The sequence below is a fragment of the Streptopelia decaocto genome, assembly GCF_964273445.1.
Source record: "Streptopelia decaocto genome assembly, chromosome: 1".
In the NCBI taxonomy this organism is placed as follows: domain Eukaryota; kingdom Metazoa; phylum Chordata; class Aves; order Columbiformes; family Columbidae; genus Streptopelia; species Streptopelia decaocto.
Window position 1 is genome coordinate 51,021,460 of NC_138663.1, and position 18,382 is coordinate 51,039,841.

Here is an 18,382-nt window from a genome sequence, read left to right on the forward strand (position 1 = left end):
TTCATGCTTCAGTCATTCCTCAACTGAATCTTTCAGCTGAGCTGACAAATTGTTTTCTTTGCCTTAGCCTTTAAAAGTGGAATCCGCCAGTTGAATGGTTCATAGTGTGGCAACAATTGCTTAGCAAACAATCCTGAACCTCTTCAAGAGGAAACAGATGAGGCTGTTAGAAAAATCAAGGAGATTATGCTTTTAGAAAAATCAAGTGAGCATGCAATAAATCACAGCTGTGACATGGAAGGTAGAGCCTAAAGTAAAAGTAAAAATCCAATCACTGAGAAAAAATGAAATTAGGACAGAAAAAAGCATCCATTACGGAAGTTATATTTGGATTTTCTTTGATAAATAATTTGAGGTACAATTTTTTCATTAAAAGTTAACATCATGCAAGCATTAGCATATCAGAGGAAAATGTTATTCATGAAGTCTGTGACAGAGAAAAGTAATTACTGACACTAGAGTTATTATAACTGCACTTTACAAAAGAAAAACAATAACAAAGGTTAGGTGTATATTTTCTTAACCATGAGGATGGTGAGGCACAGGAACAGGCTGCCCAGAGAAACTGTGGATGCCCTATCCCTGGAAGTGATCAAAGCCAGGTTGGATGGGGCTTTGAGCAACCTGGGCTAGTAGATGTCCCTGCTCATGGCAGGGGGGATGGAACTAGGTGATCTTTAAGGTCTCTTCCAACCCAAAACGTTCCATGATTCTATGACTCTATGATTTTACTTTCATCCTCATGAGACAGCATATGTAGAACTAGATTATTTGGTTTATAACAACTAGCATCTGCCCTGTTTAATATGAACTCAAGATAACAGAAACCCATATAATTTCAAGAGGTTTGGGATTTACTAGGGGTGAGGGTTGTATTTCTACTTTTCTCCTTTTTTTGGATTTAAAACACCAGTAAAAAAACCTCATGTAACTTTCAGAAATTAGAGCTTTTAATTTCAATTATAATTTGCTAGAACAAGAATAAATTTCAGGCTGAGATTTCCCCCCTCCTTGATTCCTTGGCTTTGTCTTATCAATCATGATTATGGTCCTGCTACCATAATTACAGTTTTTAATCAATTTTCAAACACTGCTCAGTGGACTGTGAATTGCAATTCAAGTCCATCATAGGAGAGGTCATATTGAAAACAACCAGAAACAATGCTTTTTGCAGACTGGGAAGAGGGGTTGTACATAGGAAAGAGAGAGACATCACCTTCTTATCAGGCTTTAACATTCATACAGTACAGTATTGAAATAATTATAATTGTGGACTTGACAAACTGGAACATGAATTAGTTCTTAGTTGGATTCTCTAGTTGCCATAATAACAGAAGCTCTCCAGGCATTTGGAGGTAATATATCTTCCAATAAACTGTATTTTCCTAAACATATAAGAAAAAAAATCCTTTTGTGAAGTGTCCCTGCTATAATTTGATAATGTGACCTTGCATAGTTAAACAACTCCTCACTGTCAGTAGCCAGCACTTGCTCTGCTCCAGCACTGCTGCTTTAGAGCAGCTTCTGTCTTGCTGCCCATAATAGCAGAGGTTCACATTGTCTGAGTGAGGCAGGAGGGTCTAACAGAAAAATATAGTGTACTCAAGGGGTTTCTCCTGTAAAAGTTCCTGAACAGTGTATGAACAAGTATAATTTTTATTGTGCTAGGAGATCAGAAAAATCATCAGAGGAACCAACATAGAAATATGAACAAGTCCTTGTCCCAAACAAATTTCAGCCACTCAAGTCAATGAAGAAACTGTTAGCATCTCTAATTGTAACAGGATTTCTCCCTTATAACCAAAACTAGGGACACATTATCTGAAAAGCTACAGAAACTATCAGGCAAGAAGATCCGCTGTTTGGGAACAGGACCTCAAGCAGAGGGACCCTTGAGAAGTTTCCTGTCTGAAATAGTATGTTTGTTTATTTTTTCCAGGTCTGTCACATATAGTGTTATGCCTTGTTCTGTTTGGATTTTGTTAGAAATCAAAGCTCTCTTCAAGAAGCAGATTTATTGCCCGCCCTCTCCCCCCTCCAGTTTTTGAAGTAGCACCAAGACAGAAAAGGCTGGCAGGGAAGTTACTGCCAAAAAAGTATCAACATACTAAAGCATTCATTTAAAAGGCATAACTGTCTGGACCTTTTCCAGCATTTCAGTATTTCAGACATAGGATATACTGTATCCAGTATAGAAGGATCAGAGCGAATCATTGCCATTAACTATGCATTGAGACTGCACTAAAAAAGCAAAACAAACCAACAAACCTTCAGTTCTAATTGGGAATCCAACTTCATGAATCAAGTAGGCTCCTAGGGCTTAGCTATATGCACAGAGTTATCATCCCCCCCTTGTAGCAGGTCTGCTCTACATGCTCATAATAATCACCAATGTTTAATTTAACAGATGGTTGGATCCTCTACAATTCCTCTTAAGAGGTACCGGGTATGGTTATATCATTCCGAATGATGAATTAAAAGTAGAAATGTAACACCAGGTGATGCTGCTTATTCAATATAAGTCAATCTATCATTTCTACAGCTTTCTGAGACTCTGATCTGAAATGTATGAGGCAATTTTACGTTTTAAGTATTACTGCCTTTTCTTGTCATTTAAGGCGCAAAAAGAGAGGTGCAAATTTAAAATCTATTAACCCTACAAATAAGCCATTTATGTATAAATTAGACCCACGTACCCTGTTTTTCTTACTTACAGTTCTCTGAATGAGGCAGAAAAAACTAATTACTTTTATTTATACAGTCCCAATAGAGTAGAGCACTTTACAGCCAAGTAGGAGAAACAAATCACTGCTCTTGGGACAGCGCTATCTGCAATGGATATAGCAGGGCAAGCAGGGACAAGAGCCAAAGGTAGGAGTGAGGTTACGGGAAGATGAAAGTTAGTCAAGTTTGAGAGATGATCTGTTGATCTGGTCACTTCCAGAGATTCTAAGCAGGAAACAGTCAAGATGGGTGCAACAATTTAGGTTTTGCCAAAAAATGTCATGCAGTCTTATCCAACTCAAATTTCTGAGAACTCAAACATCACTTGGTATTTTCACAATAAGAAATGAAAGTGGACAAAGCAATCAGTTGCAGTGCAGCTTCACACATTGCCTGTCTGCATTTTTTTTTGTGAAGTAGTAAGACTTGTGCATATGAATCTTGTGTAAAAAAACCCAAAACCATAACCAAAAAACAAAACCATGTACAGTTTATTAAAAGGCTGCTCTTCTTTTGCCATTGAACACCTTATTTTCTGTAGTTTATGTTGAATTCAGTTTTAAACGCCCACATTTCTCCTTCATGACAGTTTTTCTAGCTAAATCAATTTCTCATGAAAACTTGAATTAAAATGGCTTCTGTTCTCACATCATTTTTGTTTAGCTGCTAGTGAGTTATGATGGCTACTTTTTAATTTGGGTTGTGAAAACAAAAAACAGGAAACATGTCTTTGAACTCTCCAGCAAATGAGGACAGTAGGTTCAGGTCAGTGTCTGACCTGCTCCATAACTTGATACAGAATCAGAGGCCTTTTAATTTTGCACGCTTTGTTAATAAATGCTTTCAAGGATGTTTTAGTCCAGTTTTGCCATCAATTTGCATTTTGTTTCCCTTAGACCTAATAAAGTCACTGGAATTCCATCTCTGCAAAGCAAAAAATTCACATAATCAAGATGGGTGGTCTTTTTCATATTACATTTTTTAAATAAGCGGAGTGAAATCCATGCATGGTTGCTAACTTGCATTTACTTCTCCCTCCTGTCTCACCGATCATTCATGGGGGAACTATCAAGGTCCAGCCTTCTCTCAGCTCAGCTTCTCCCTATGGTCAATTAACACTTGCCCAGTTTGTAAAGGTATTTGCAGCAGAAATAATGCTTTTGCAGTCCCTGTGTACCCTTTTCAAGCACACCTTGTGTAGGAAAGATCAAATCTTTACATACGTACAACAAGCTTTCAGCCAAGGCAACCAGAGAACCTGAGTATACCAGCTATTAGAATGTTCTCTTCACACTTTGTGGGCCAGAAGGCTGTAATGGTTCAAAAGATGCAGCAAAACGAAAACTTTCCAATGTAATTCCTGCCAATACTCCTTTTTGAGACTTAGTGTATTACACTTGAGGTGTTCCAGGTAAGACTTTCATTTAGCTTATGCATTACTTTCAGAAATAGGCTCACCTGATTTCAGGATCAGCAAAATTATGGCAAACGTCCTGACTTGCTGCAGTGTGAAGATCCTGCTTCATAATTTTGTGTCTCTTCCAGGGAAATGTAAAATATGTTTCCATAGCTTCAGTTGGAGTTACCTGGGTCCAGGTGCATGCCTCAGTTTTCTATGGATCACTGTGGGCTTTGTACAGCTGAAGAGAGGATCCAGCTTTACAGCAGGATTAAGACATGTTGTCTAGCATATTAAGACATATTTTCCTACATCTTCATGTTTTCATATAAAAATATTCACTGCCACAATAGGAAGAACACTGCTGGATTCCAGAAACTGTAAGTTTGCAAAAGTGACTCTTTGTTGTAATTATTGGTTTTGCACATTGGATAGGAACTAGAAGAGGGAATTGGTTTAATATAACAAACAATATACTGTATTATACACTCATGTACTGTCAAGAAACTTATGGCTGTGGTTGCAACAAACATGTCAAAATAAGAAATAAATCAAGTCTATGTAAATGTAATTTCTCATTGTAATAAAAATACTGGGTATGCAGGAACATCTGTCTTCAAGAAAATTAGAGACACAATAAAATATATTTCTCCAGAAAAGGACATAAAATGCTTTGCTGACAGGAAAAAAAAAAAATCTACAGAAGAAACAGGCACAGCCTCTCAAATAATCTCTAGTTTCTGGGATTACCTAGTACAGCAAACCAGTGTATTATTGGGTTAAAAAATCTGTTCACCTGGTTTAAATCATCCCTGAAACCAAAACTGAACTCAAGTTTAGCCATGAAAGCCAAGTTTCATTTCTGCTTAGCTCAAAACAGAACCTGTGGTTTAAACTATTGAAACTGCAGGAACACTGCTTCACATAATCAGGTACAGAGCTTCAGAAAAACAAAAACATCCATGTAAAAATAGAATATCAGCAGCTAAGGAACCAATGATGCAAAGAAACATAGGCTTATACACAAGTTCTATCAAATAAAATAAACTCCTACAACTGTTCTCAGTGCACGTGGCTTCCACACTGATATCTTCAAAGAGAAATCTTGAGTTTTTTTAAAACATAAATTTGTGCTCGAATTCACACAGACTGACACAGGTTTGTAAACATACACAGTAATTTTGTCTTCAAACCTTGCACAGAAATATCTGTAAACTCAATAATTTCAGTGAGTAAATTTAATTATGCTTTGTCAATGAAACTATATTCAAAATAAAAGAGTATGTAACAGGCATGCATGATTTAATGTATTTTATCTTACACCTTTCTAGAAGGTCCACTCTGATGTTTCTGCTCTTCTGAAAAGCTTCCTCATATGTAACCTTCAAAGGAGCCAGTACACCACAACAGGGTAAATATGATAAAATAAAAAGTATGTGTGGAGGATAGAAACATCAAATTGAAATTTGAAACCAAACACAACCGTAACAATTTTCTAATCAAGTGGCATAATTTGAGGCATGCCTTCATTCTTTCATGGTGAATACACTGTTACCTCCTCAACTCTATTATACTGTCTTCCCAGGCCAGCATTTCTGGTTGATAATGTTTGCTTTTGATTTATTATTATACCAAAAGAACTTTTTAAAACTGTGTATTGATTTGGGGTTTTAATTTACTAATGCATACCCTTTCCTGTAGTTTATCCTAGCATAACTTGATCTTGGTGTTCCTCCTTTGTTGTTGAAATAAGCCTGTGCCCCTAAAATTCTTACTCATTTCCACAAAAATGTTTGCATATCCTCCTGACACCTCACTCTCCACCCCTGCACAACACAGGATATATTCTATTATTTAAAACACATTATTCCAATATCACACTACTGAAACTCAAGGAGAATAAACATTCGCTATCTGTGTGAAGCAAGGAAGGCACTTTTCAAATTGCATGATCAGTCCAACTGAAGGAGCCTGTATAACATGTGAGTTGATCTCTATTTTATTTCAGAAGACCAGAAACAGAAGTTTCAAAAAGGTAAAAGGTTATATGGGATTCTCTTTAGATTTCCCACAATTTCATAGAATCAAATAATAGTTTGGGTTGGAAAGGACCTTCCAAGGTCATCTAGTCCAACCCCCCTGCAATGAGCAGGGACATCTTCAGCTAGATCAGGTTGCTCAGAGCCCCGTCCAGCCTGGCCTTGGATGTCTCCAGGGATGGGGCATCTCCCACCTCTCTGGGCATCCTGGGCCAGTATTTTACCACTCTCATTGTAAAAAATTTCTTCCCCATGTCTGGCCCGAAGCTCCCCCTACTTTAATTTAAAACCATCACCCCTTGTCCTATCATAACAGGCCCTGGTAAAAAGTCTTTCCTTTCTAAATATCCATATTCTCCTGTTAAAATCTCTCCTTTGCAACCCTTAGGGATGCAGAAAAATAAAAACAGTAATTCAGCTGTCAGTGGCTGTTCTCACAGTTGAACTGGAGGCAAAGTGTCTCTCATGCTACCTGCATTCACTCATAAGGCAAAGCTGCTATGGGAATGACTACAACCAGAGTCACAGAGAGTCCCAAACCAGATCCAAATAAGCTGGTATATTTACACAGAATACTTTAGTGTCTTACCTTTATACTAGTTCAAATCCCAGAAGTAATACAGCCATCTGTGCCAGCTACAGAGAGCAAACTCAGATGGACCTGTATAAGATGGAAGGACGAAAAAAACACTGCAGAGCTGCTGGCTGCCTCCGTCAGAAATGGAGACGTATCAGCTCTCTGCTGCCTGAAAAGCGTGATGCTTGGAAGAAAGAAACATTGGCAGCACAACACAAGTCAGACAGAACAGGATCTCACAGGGTCTAGGGATAAGAAGCCAGAGCAGGGGTTAAAGCACATGTTTAGACCTTTTCCACGAGAAAGGAGTGATGCTGATCAGATTATTCTTCGCATACTCCATATTCATCTTCTGCCATTTCATCAAAACCTACTCAGGCAAGGAATGACCATGTCCGAAGGTGAGACATGAACTTTGACGAAAAGGCAAGACAGTTCAATGTGGGAGTCAGAAACCCAAAGCCTCCCTAGCACTCTGCTCATGCCCATCAATCTTTATCAACCCCAGAGCAGATGTATCAATGCACAGGACCTGAATGCAACAGAACTAGGAAGGTATGAGAATATTAGTTAGGCCGATTGAGCAAAGGCAGCTCTGTCCACAGAAGAATAAGAGAAAATCAAAAGGTCAGAGAACCATGTCGCTTCATAACATCTGTGCAGGAAGGCAGCAGATTTGAAACTGATTCTGTGACATTGCAACATCAGTGGAAGGTGCTCTCGGACACTAAAAAGACCATGTATATAAAGAGAAGTCTTCTTTCTAGCTTTCATAGCCTATGATACATTTTAGAAGCATTGTTACTGACATCATGTTTGTATGTCAATATAAAAATAATTTATAAATATGCTTCATTCATCAGCTTTTGTTCCCATAAAGTTTAGAAACAACAATACAATATAAGAGTTACCATACCACTTTGGCTACATTAAGTGAGTAGAAATAGTAAAAAAATGTTTCCAGAGAACCTTTTTGAAAATATCTGAATGATGATTGCAATAGAATATAAAAGCCAGCTATCACAAGTTGTACTCATGCTATATAGATCATCCATATGTAAAACAGTTAATGTAACTCATTAAATTAGAATAATTTTTAAAAAGACAGTGTTGTTGCAATAACAGATAAAGGAATGCACATTGTATTAGTTATCAATGCTTTATTATTGAAAACAAAATTGAAATTCTCTTATCTGGCACATAAACAATTATTTCTACAAAAAAAGGAAAGCCTACAAATCTGATAATTTATACAAATAACAGTTTTTCAAAAAATAAAATTTTAATTTAGTAAACTTGTTTTGTGCTCTTTTATTATTTTTTTTTAGCACTGTCTGCAATAATCCACCATAAATCCCTGAGCAGAGAGACATATTTTAAACATGTTTTAAATTTATTCCAAAAGAAGAAAGTGATCAAGCCCAGACCTATATTAAAAAATGTATTCAGGGACATTCTTGTTAAATTTATGCTAGTCCTTTTTTTTTTTTTTTCTTTCTTTTTTTTAAGAAACAAACATAAACAGTTATCAACACAAGTATGACACTGCATCACAGGAGTGCTCCCCTTTTTCCCTCTTTGTGCAATGAATAAAAAATTACTAAACAAGAATGAGTACAATTTGAAGGAAACAAATAACATACTGAATGGTTAAGACCAAGAAGCCATCGAAGTTTGATGGTTGTTGAGCAAATAAAGCTGCAGGATACCACAGTTTTATAATGAGTTCAGTTATAGTTACTATCTAATTTATTTCTATACATTTTCCAGAAAGTCAGTAAAGCGGAAGAATAAGTTCAATCTACCATTGTATTCTTACACGGGTTTCAATGATAAAGTAGAAACTCAGCTTTTGACTCTTCAAATTTGCTTTTACAGCTATAACATTACTTGAGAAAAACTTGACACCTTCCACAAAACCAAACAATCTTTCCCCTCTGGCCATTCAGGCAGGCCCCTTGTAAACTTAGCAACTTATGGTATTTTAGTAAGCGAAAGGAAAGAAAATTAAACACACACTACTATATTTTTTTTACTAGACTGACTTTGAAACAGCTACTCCCCAATCTATTTCAATACAGATTTAAAATCCAAGTGGAAGGGGAGAATGACCAAGAAGAAGGTAGAGTATAACTCAAGTGTCCCCTTTCCTGTTGGGTACGCACACTGCCCACAAAAAATGCAAGGAAAACCAAGTAAAAGAAATAGCAACACTTACAGACTATTGTGTTAATGGCCGGTAACATTGCTGCAGTCAAGTAATAAATAAATAAATACAGCAAAGTATTCTTCTCTAGAGTTTTGTTGGAATGGTGCTCTACAGTTATAAAGACAAAAACAAACAAACAAAACCAAAACAAAACACAAATAAAAAAAACCAAAACAAAACAAAACAATATTTTTTCTCAGTAATAAAGAGTTTTTAAAATAAGATCCTGAAGAAGCTTCAGCTCAAGGTGCTCTACCACTTTAACGCTTTATCTACTATTATGAAAAGAACACTGAAGCAGATACCAACAGGTCATTAAATGAAATAGTAAATTTTCTTACAAGCAATAATACTTATTCCAAGGAAAGCAAGCAGTTAACAAATGGCCTGGAAAAAATGACTAAGGCTTCAATACACTAAATAAATTATTTTTACATTTAAAAAATGAATACTAAAACAGTAACTAGGCCAAATCATTCTGAAACAGAGATAAACTGAACCTCACCAAAAACATATTTAGGTATTTGACGGCTCTGCTGCTGGCGCATGTCAAAATACAAACAGAATAATAATATTTGGTTAGAATCTGAACAGGTAGTATTTTTTAAAACACCACCACTGTGAAAAATAACTGTTAACCACCTTTAGAGACTTCTCTTTATCTACACTGTTTAAAGCACGATCTAATCCAGTCCTTTCAGCTATTTCCTAGCCTCACTAATGTACAACATTCCCTTTTCTCCAAGTTTCTCATGAAATCACATTTGTAGCATATCCAAGCATTAATATTTTCAAATCTCACTTGGCTGAGTTATTGCAAAAATATCGTATGCAAAGTCCAGTTTAATGTTGGTCTTATCTGACAGCAATGTAAAGAGAATCAAACACACGGTTCTATAATACCGTATATTTTTTTTCTTAATATGACAGTCTGACCACGCTCATTTGATATCAGGACAAACAACAGTCTTGCTTGTATTGCTAAATCACAACTCTAGACCTTGTTTTGTTTTGTTTTGTTTTTTTACTAGTCTACATACACATCTGATGTAGAATATGGGCAGTTGCTTTCTCATTCTGTCTAGTCCACAGCCATTTGAATGTGTATCTCAAGAAAACTGCATTAAAATTTAAGAAGCTGAAATAATACGCATATTCACAGTAAACAAATTTGAATGCTGTCGTTGAATCACAAGTGACAGGTTTAAAAAAAATTGGCCATATAATCTGTGAAATTGGTAAGCAAGAGGTCATAAAATAAGATACAGCAGCATTAAGACAAACTGCAAACACACTGGGTTTAGTATACGTTTTAATGAGTTACAGCAACAGCAAAATACTTCAACCTACTATTACCACATTTACTCCCATATGGCTTAGTGTATACTGTACAATTTTCCCTTGGTATTTCTATGACAGTATACTTTCCAAGTACCCACCCAAAAGTGAGCAATATGGGATTTGCAATGATTTATCAAATATGCCAAAACACCTTCTTTCAAATGGTATAGTTCTAAATATTTTTGTGGGATAACAAGTCCTTCATTAATATCTCAAAGTCTCCCCTTTTCGATTCATCTAGCAAAAAAAAACTTATGCCAAAAAAGCAGAATAGCTTCTAGCAGCAATTGAGACCTCTGATCCTTGCAGTCAAGTCCAATGAGTTCTTTGATTGGACAACTGTGTGGAAGTTCTAGTTCGTGGTTTTAATCAATTTAAGGAAAAAGTTCAGAGCTTTCATCATCATGTTTTGGATGTCTTCAAACCTTGTTTCTCCATGATATTCCACAATTTGCGAAGATTGGACTGAGTGATGACATCATCAGGTTTGAGTTGAAGAGCAAGGAGGTAGTTTTCTTCAGCCGCCTTCAGCTTACCGTTCAGATGGAGAATGGCTCCAAGATTCATTAGGGCAGCTGGATACTGGTAAAAAAGAAAAAAGGGGGGGGGGGGGGGAAGAAGAAATATTAGGAATATTTTCACTTTTTTTTTTTTCCCCTAGTCAATCTTCTTCCACTTAAACAAATGATTCCCTTATGTTTGCAAACTTTTCATGGAAGCAATTTAGCAATTTAAGCAAATAGAGATAACAAGAAAAAGTTTCTGAACAGCTGCTGTATACTTTGTGCTTTAAACAGGGCAAGCTCTGGTGTCTACAGACATACACTTCTCTCTTTAATGAGAAAACACAGAACTCATAAAGCTTTACATGTGGTAATGTCGGCATAGCACAGTTTCCAAGAGAAAATTAAAGTAATTCAAGGGTGGATTAAAGACAGGAATTTATTTTTAATTAAACCCATGGCCAATAAAGAGTTTATAATTGTTGGGAATAGTTAACACATTGGAACTCATCCCTTTTGTCTCTTTGTCTTAATAATAGCTAGTAGAAAATATAATCTATTCGCAGATTCTGAGGATGTTCAGGGGTCCTAGGATTTCTATTTAGATGCAGGCTGTGGCAATTATTTCTTAACAAATGATTTAATAAAAATGACACTGGTGGAAAAAAAACATGCTATTTTAATAACAAAGATGTGAATATTTCATAACAAATCCATTAAAAAGCTTCTTATGTTACTAACAATTTTTTCCATCTTTAGCTAGGACAAAATGTTTCTTGTTTTTACTTTTTCATCTTTAGACTATTCCATTCTGAAAGAATATGTTGTCCATGATAATTAAACATGTCTGGTTACTGGAGTTAAGAAATATTATAAGGGTAGAAAAGCAGATTTATGAAGCTGAAGAACACAGTCTAACCTACCTTTTTACAAGTACCTAAGGTATCCACTTGCTAGTGAGAGCATAGTAAAGGCATTTGCCAAACCAGTACCTTGCATTTCAAAGAAAAAGGGGAAAAATACCACACAAGGTTCAGTATTGTTCTCCTCCTCAGGTCACTATCATTTCCAATGAGCTTCAGGAACACTCAAAGTCACATAGTTTTGCTTCAGAGGATAAGTGCTTCAAGACACCACTCACCACCACTGTTCTGATCAAAACGCAATACCCAAAATGCGGAGACACATGGAAACTCAGCTTCACACTACTGTGTGGGGTTGTCGGTATGCTTTGGAAGCCCCTCAGTGACAATAACTTCAGGAAAATATGGTAGGGAGAAGACAAATAAAATATGCACCAGACGTGATCTCCCAGACTGATGTGATAATAGGGAGTCATTATGATGAGGAAGACTTAGCTATGTTCCAAACCTCTCCACTAGCAAGTTAAACTCATTACTCTTATCCTTCTGAATCAAGTTTAAAACCAAACCAAACAAAAAAAACACCCCCCCCCAAATAAACCAACCAACCAATCAACTGTAATTCTGTGTCCAAATCCTAAATTTTATGGTGGAAATGTTGTTCAGAAGCTTCTCTAGTTCTATATCCTACAAATATTTCATATTTTTTCAGCTTTCTTCCTGCTCCTATTAACACATACTCAAGAGTCACAAAGAACTGCGACACATCAAATTTTCAGAAAAACTGGCTTCCAGAGTTTCAAAATTAAGCAAAACAAAATGAGTTCAGCCCTCCTTATTGTAAACAATGTTAATGCAGTGCAGTCTGAAGATGTTATTTTTAGATTTAATTTTTCTCGCTTTACCCTGACAGATTACTTCCACTACCCCAAAATTAGTTACTTTGTTCTACTAAAAATCAAAACAACAACAACTAAAACTCAGCTGGATTTTATAAAGTTTTCCCAGTTTAATACTCTCCAAAATTTTCTCTTCAGTCATAGTCTGTACAGAAAAGGAAAACTAAGCCCCTGGAATGTAATGTTCGCTATGGACAACACATACTGGCAGCCACATTATCATAGCTCCACCTTTGCAGTGCCAATGTTGCATGCTGTTTTGTAATAGAATAATACACCCCTTCATGACAGATGTCCTGTGTGCTAATTGAAGTGATGTAAGTGAAGGGTGATCACAAAACAGCTCCACTGTATATGGATGGCTGTCTAAACACCCACATATTTTAGTTGTTAATTTATTTTAGACTTAAGATTGTTTGAGAGAATTTTCTCAAATCATGAGTAGGATGGTCTGTTCCCACTGATTGTGTTCCTTATTTGCCTAATTAGAGTTTATGAATAAAACAGCTTTTTTCAAGAGCATAGTTATTGACACAGAACTGTCTTCTCACTCGAAATAGAACTATGTGCATATGTTTGCATTTAGAAAAAGCTTACAATGGAAAAGGATTAAAAAACTTTAAACCCAGAAAAACTTATATTAAATAAGACACATGTTAAAATGTGTTCATGGGTAATTCTACAGCATCCACAAACTTATTGTGTGGGAAGTAACACAGTTGTCTCATACACCTTCCAGAAGTCCTCTCCATTTCCTTCACACCCCCCTGAAAACACGGTATGTGTATCACACTAATCAAGTACTCTAAAGAACATCATACATATAAGACTATATGCCTAGCTAAGAAAAGTCTTCTGTCATCACGTCTTTATCTTGCTATATCGTTTCACTAGAGCAAGCAACAAAAACATCTAGAAGAACAAACTGTAAAAATGCCTTTTAACTGAACATGAAATGTTCCAACTTCTACTTTTCATTCCTGATTTCCTGGAGACCCACCAATTTTTAGGCCATTAATGTTCTAAACAAATGTACTCACAGAAAACGTGAGTTGATAATTCATCTCGGGTAGTGCTGAAAGTTCATTCCAACTCCATGTTTCAAATGAAGGAGTGCACAGGATTTGGGAAAGACTGCTCTCTAAGTTTCTAGGGTATCAGCCACCCCAAAAATCTATGGTTTATTGTAAAAGAATAATTTTGGGTGACTGCAAGATTATACATCAGTGCCATCAGCCTCTGACAACCATAAATAATGGTCTGAGGACAAGAGAGCAAGAGACATTTGCTACAGTTTTTCTTCACATATATTGTCTTTTATTAAAGACAGCTGATAAAACTTTTCAGTACGTTAACAAAGGCAGTCGGCAGCTACCAGTGCAATAACATGGGACTTGTAGCACTGTATAACAAATGACACCACCTACTACTTCAGAGGCTTGAAAGGAGAAGCTGGCCTGCCTTCATTTCCTTTTGGAGACAGATGCTTTACATCAAAAAAAGCTGACTGGCATTTCTATCTGGTTGTAAATGCTGTCTTTTATGGTCTACTGGGAATTATTCCCTTTATGAGCATTTTGATTGTGGTGTGCTTGTTTCTTTAGTGTTTTTTGGGGGGGGGCGGAGGGGGTGAAGGGTGGCGGGAGGTGCTCCTGAGAAGGACAGGGGAGGAATAACAGAGTAGTTAATAAATGACAAAATAGCAAAAGGCATGTATTTAGTTGCCTGAGGTGTTTTTGGTTTATGTTGATGACAATTCTTTCAAACTTTCTCTGTATGACCAAATTCAAAGAAAAGCCTTGGGGCATGCAAAAATTTTAACATAAATTCAAGTCTTCTCTAAAATCAGGACACCTATGGAATCTCCAAATAATTCTAAAAGTTCTGAGTAGTATTTTGGAATTACACTCATGTAACCAAGTACAGTATTGGACTCACAAATAGAATGAATCTTAAAGACAGAGAAGTTGAACTTATTTCTTATTCATCATCTCTAGCTCCATATATAGCAAATGTCATATCAGAACAGTCCTAAACAGAAGATAACAAGTTTACTTCTATATATGCCTAAGAACTTAAGGATAGAGAAAAAAATACACAAACACTTGTTAGGGAATTATATTTGGTATACTGCTTCTTATAGAACTTGTTTAGAAACTGCTTATATAGAGTTTGCTTAGCGTAAGTAAGTTTGCTTAGCATAACTTCTGCAAGCTGTGAACCTTTGAACTTTCTGCTTCGTTAAGCAGAAAGGCCTCAGAATCTTCAAGTCAGAAGACGGGAGCTGTGTCCTTGGAAATAAGCAAAGGGACAGAACAGCACCTAACAGAAGGCAAGAAACAGAAATAATGTTTTGGCTGTTACCAACAACTTATTTTCTCCAGCTGCAGGTGCAAAATAGCAACTTAAGGTCAGGATTTTGATTGACAGTGGCCTGATGAAAATGAAGAGATCTAACGAAGAACATGGAGACCCCAGACTCTAATTTTGCAGTTGCCCTGGAGTGATGTGCAGGGGGTGGAGACTTGGACTTTAGGGGTATAATTGTCCAAGCTTTTTTTTCTGCTGAGGGTTTCTCTTCAGGAAACACCCAGTTCAAGCTGCTCTATGCTGTAACTTATGCACAAATTGTTTATTTTAGAAGAATTTCTGGAATCCATGCCTGAGTCTCTGCTACAGGAAACCTAGGGAAAATAAACTCAACCTAGCTCAAAACCACCTCTTGCAGAGCAGACAACTATGAACAAACAACAGCCCAAATACAAGCAATGAAATCTGAAATAGTTTTCCCCAAAGCCCTGCTTACAGATGACCTTCTCTGCTCAACACCACAGAGGCCAGAGCAGCAGATTCTGAGGTGAAAGTGCATTTTTGTTGCTGCCAGGGTACTTATAAGGAAAATCATGCCAAATTTTACTCCAGTAGAATCACAAGTGCAAGTTACTTCTCACCTAGCCATTTTTAAAAGGTCACTGAAAAGATGTTGACAATATTCATCTTGCTCTTAATGAATTACTGCCAGGCATGATCTTGTAGATGTTTCAAAACAATCCCAGGACTGTTTAATGAATACTGTAATCAGCATGGCCAACCCATCAGAAATACAGAGGCTAAGTTTTTTGTTTTAGAACAGTGCAATTAAGGACACTTGTTCTTTTACGGGTTCCTGTTGAGTAAAGTCCATAGTCAAAGAAGCACTTCTAATTAAATATGGCTGAAGAATTCAGATCTTCCTCTTTGATAACTGAAGATACAGGAGGCACAACGACTGAGCCGTAAAGCAGCAGAGTATTAGTTGTAGAATGACTCGCTTAAGCATGAGAGAAAAGCATGGTGGACTGCTTCATCTTATCAGTGACCACAGGATAATGTGCTGTCATGCCTTTTTTATCCTTCTACAGTGATGGCAAGAATTTTCACTTGAACTTTTATTACTGGTGTTATTGCTGTAGCACTACATAGTATTTTCTGAAGCAATCAAAATGTCAACAACTCCTTTTTTATTGCTAAAAATAACTGTGGACAACAGAATCATTTCAGCGGTAGCACTTGCTTGTGACAGACTCATAATTTTGAGTAAAACCATGACCTAGCAGCTTCCCCAAAATGTAAGCATACTACTTTAAAGCACAGGGGTAGGGGGAGAAGGTAGAAGGAGAGGCAGGAGAGGGACATTTAGCAAGATGGTTGATGCCAACTGGGTCTTACTCTCCAATGCAGTCCATTGATAACACCGTAAATTCAGCAGAGACTGACACATGGAAGTAGATCTTTTTGTAGGAGTAACCTAGTGTTGCCAGATAAGCCAAGTGCCAGTTATTCCTTTCAAAGACTCATGTGTCTATTTGATTCTCTATGCTCTAAGGCTTTTGTATATCTTAAGAACTGCAGTCTGCATATACTGTGTCTGGCATTTTGTTCCAAACAGGACATGAATCACAACTAAGACACCCATCTCCAGTAAGCTGCACGACAAGAGTAAATCGTCTAGGAACAGATTAGCTTGGTGCAAAAAGCATTCTGGAACAAGATGACAGGATGTATGGCAACATAGTATGGATCACAGAGAATAGAAAAGCATAAAATTCAGAGTTGAGAGGGATTTCCTGTGTTATCAGCCCAGACAGCAAATCATTCAGCTCTGTCAGAAAACAAAAAAAAATCAGCATCTTTGCAAACTCTTAAAATGGAAGAAAGCCCTTCAGCTTCTCCTCTATGACACTTAAATACATTATTTAAATTGTTAAGTCTGCTCATGAATAATTTCAGTAAGTGTGCTTTAGTGTCAAAAATAGCTTTCAGCTTAAATAGTGAAGATGGGAAATGGAGAGAAAAACATTCTCCCCGCAAATACTAATTTGAATTAACATTGAGAAGAGCACAGTTTCCACGGTTGTCTTACTCAGAAATGGACCTAAACGTCTCTGCTGTAAAGGGAGCCTGTGTCCCGAACTAATTACCTTAAGACTACATACATAGCTATATTAATCTAACTAACAACAAGCCCAGGCTCTAGAGAGGAGTGGATCCTTGGATTTGGTGATCATCTTTGAGAGTACCACGTTGGTGATGCTGATGGAGAACAACCTTAATTATTATTCACTAATGTGTCACTAAACAGAGACTTCCTTTAGTGCTTTTTTTCATATTTTGTTCACCAAAGTAACAAATTATTAATCTCCAGGGAGGTGAACACATCCACCAGGAAAAAAAAAAAAAGAAAACATAAAAAATTAAAGTAGATTTCTCTTGAATACTATTTACGTGATAGTCTCAGGTTAGGATAATATATCAAGTTAATATATCACTAAAGAGGGCAGAAGAACTGCACAAATTAATACCTGGTCAGCTTAACGACTGATGATACTACATAAATGTTAGAACATGGTTTTGTTTTGTTTTGTGTGGGGGTTTTTTGTTTGTTTGTTTTTTAATTTATTATCTTACATTTGGACATTCAAAGCATTTGACCTGCTTGGTGATGGGAGAATATACATGCAAATTGTATGTATCTAATCTTCTGTGCTTTCAAACACTAAAGACCATCATGTCTAAAATTGCAAACTACAGCATATATGCATTTCAAACCAGAAAATAAAAGTGAAGGAAGGGGTTCTTACTCTTTTTTTTTTTTTTTTTTTAATATTTATGAGTGGCAGATGAGGGCGTTTTCATCCACAAGCATACCATAAAATTATTCAGTTTGCTTGTAGATTTAGACATTGGCATCATTAAGGAAACCCACAGCTGTGAGTCAGGGAAGAGTTCTAGACTTGGCGCGGTAAGGAAGCATCAAGCAGTCTACTCTGATTCTCAAATTATCACATCGATAGGGAACATGTTAACATCAATGTTCTCGAGCAAGTGAAGATTTTTTTCCTCAACATCTTTTCATCTTAACCTTCAGAGACCACTCAGAGTTTTGAAAACATAGTTATTCAAAACCAAACAAGCATATATAGATATACGTTACATTTTGTTGCTGAAAAGCTATCTACCATTGGCCTTCATATAAATTCAGAGTATCTTGTTTTATATATCAGCAAGTTAACAAAAGCACATCTTATGTCTGGTAAAGCCTGCAGATCATAACAACAGCTGAGAAAGTCCCACAGAAATATACTTATAAATTCTGTGTATCTAGATTTTTTTCCCCATGCATTAAATGTTTAGATTTATGCTTAAAGAACCCCTAATCACACTCAGTTTATACAGAAACCACAACGGACTTTTTCGGATAACATACTCATATTATCATAATAAAAATGAGTATTTAATATTATGGTTATATAAAAACAAACAAATAAAAACACACAAACAAAACCAAA

The 18,382-nt window shown here is 36.5% G+C and overlaps 1 protein-coding gene across 1 annotated transcript in view; it reads right to left on the reverse strand.

Annotated features, from left to right (window-relative positions):
- Nucleotides 1-7,879: 7,879 nt before the first annotated feature.
- Nucleotides 7,880-18,382, reverse strand: part of TMTC2 (transmembrane O-mannosyltransferase targeting cadherins 2) — a 256,438-nt gene continuing 245,935 nt past the window's right edge. Inside the window, exon 12 of the mRNA XM_082043051.1 lies at nt 7,880-10,871. Within this exon, the coding sequence (XP_081899177.1) occupies nt 10,692-10,871 (180 nt within the window). The 3' untranslated portion in view covers nt 7,880-10,691. The remainder of the gene's footprint in view (nt 10,872-18,382) is intronic.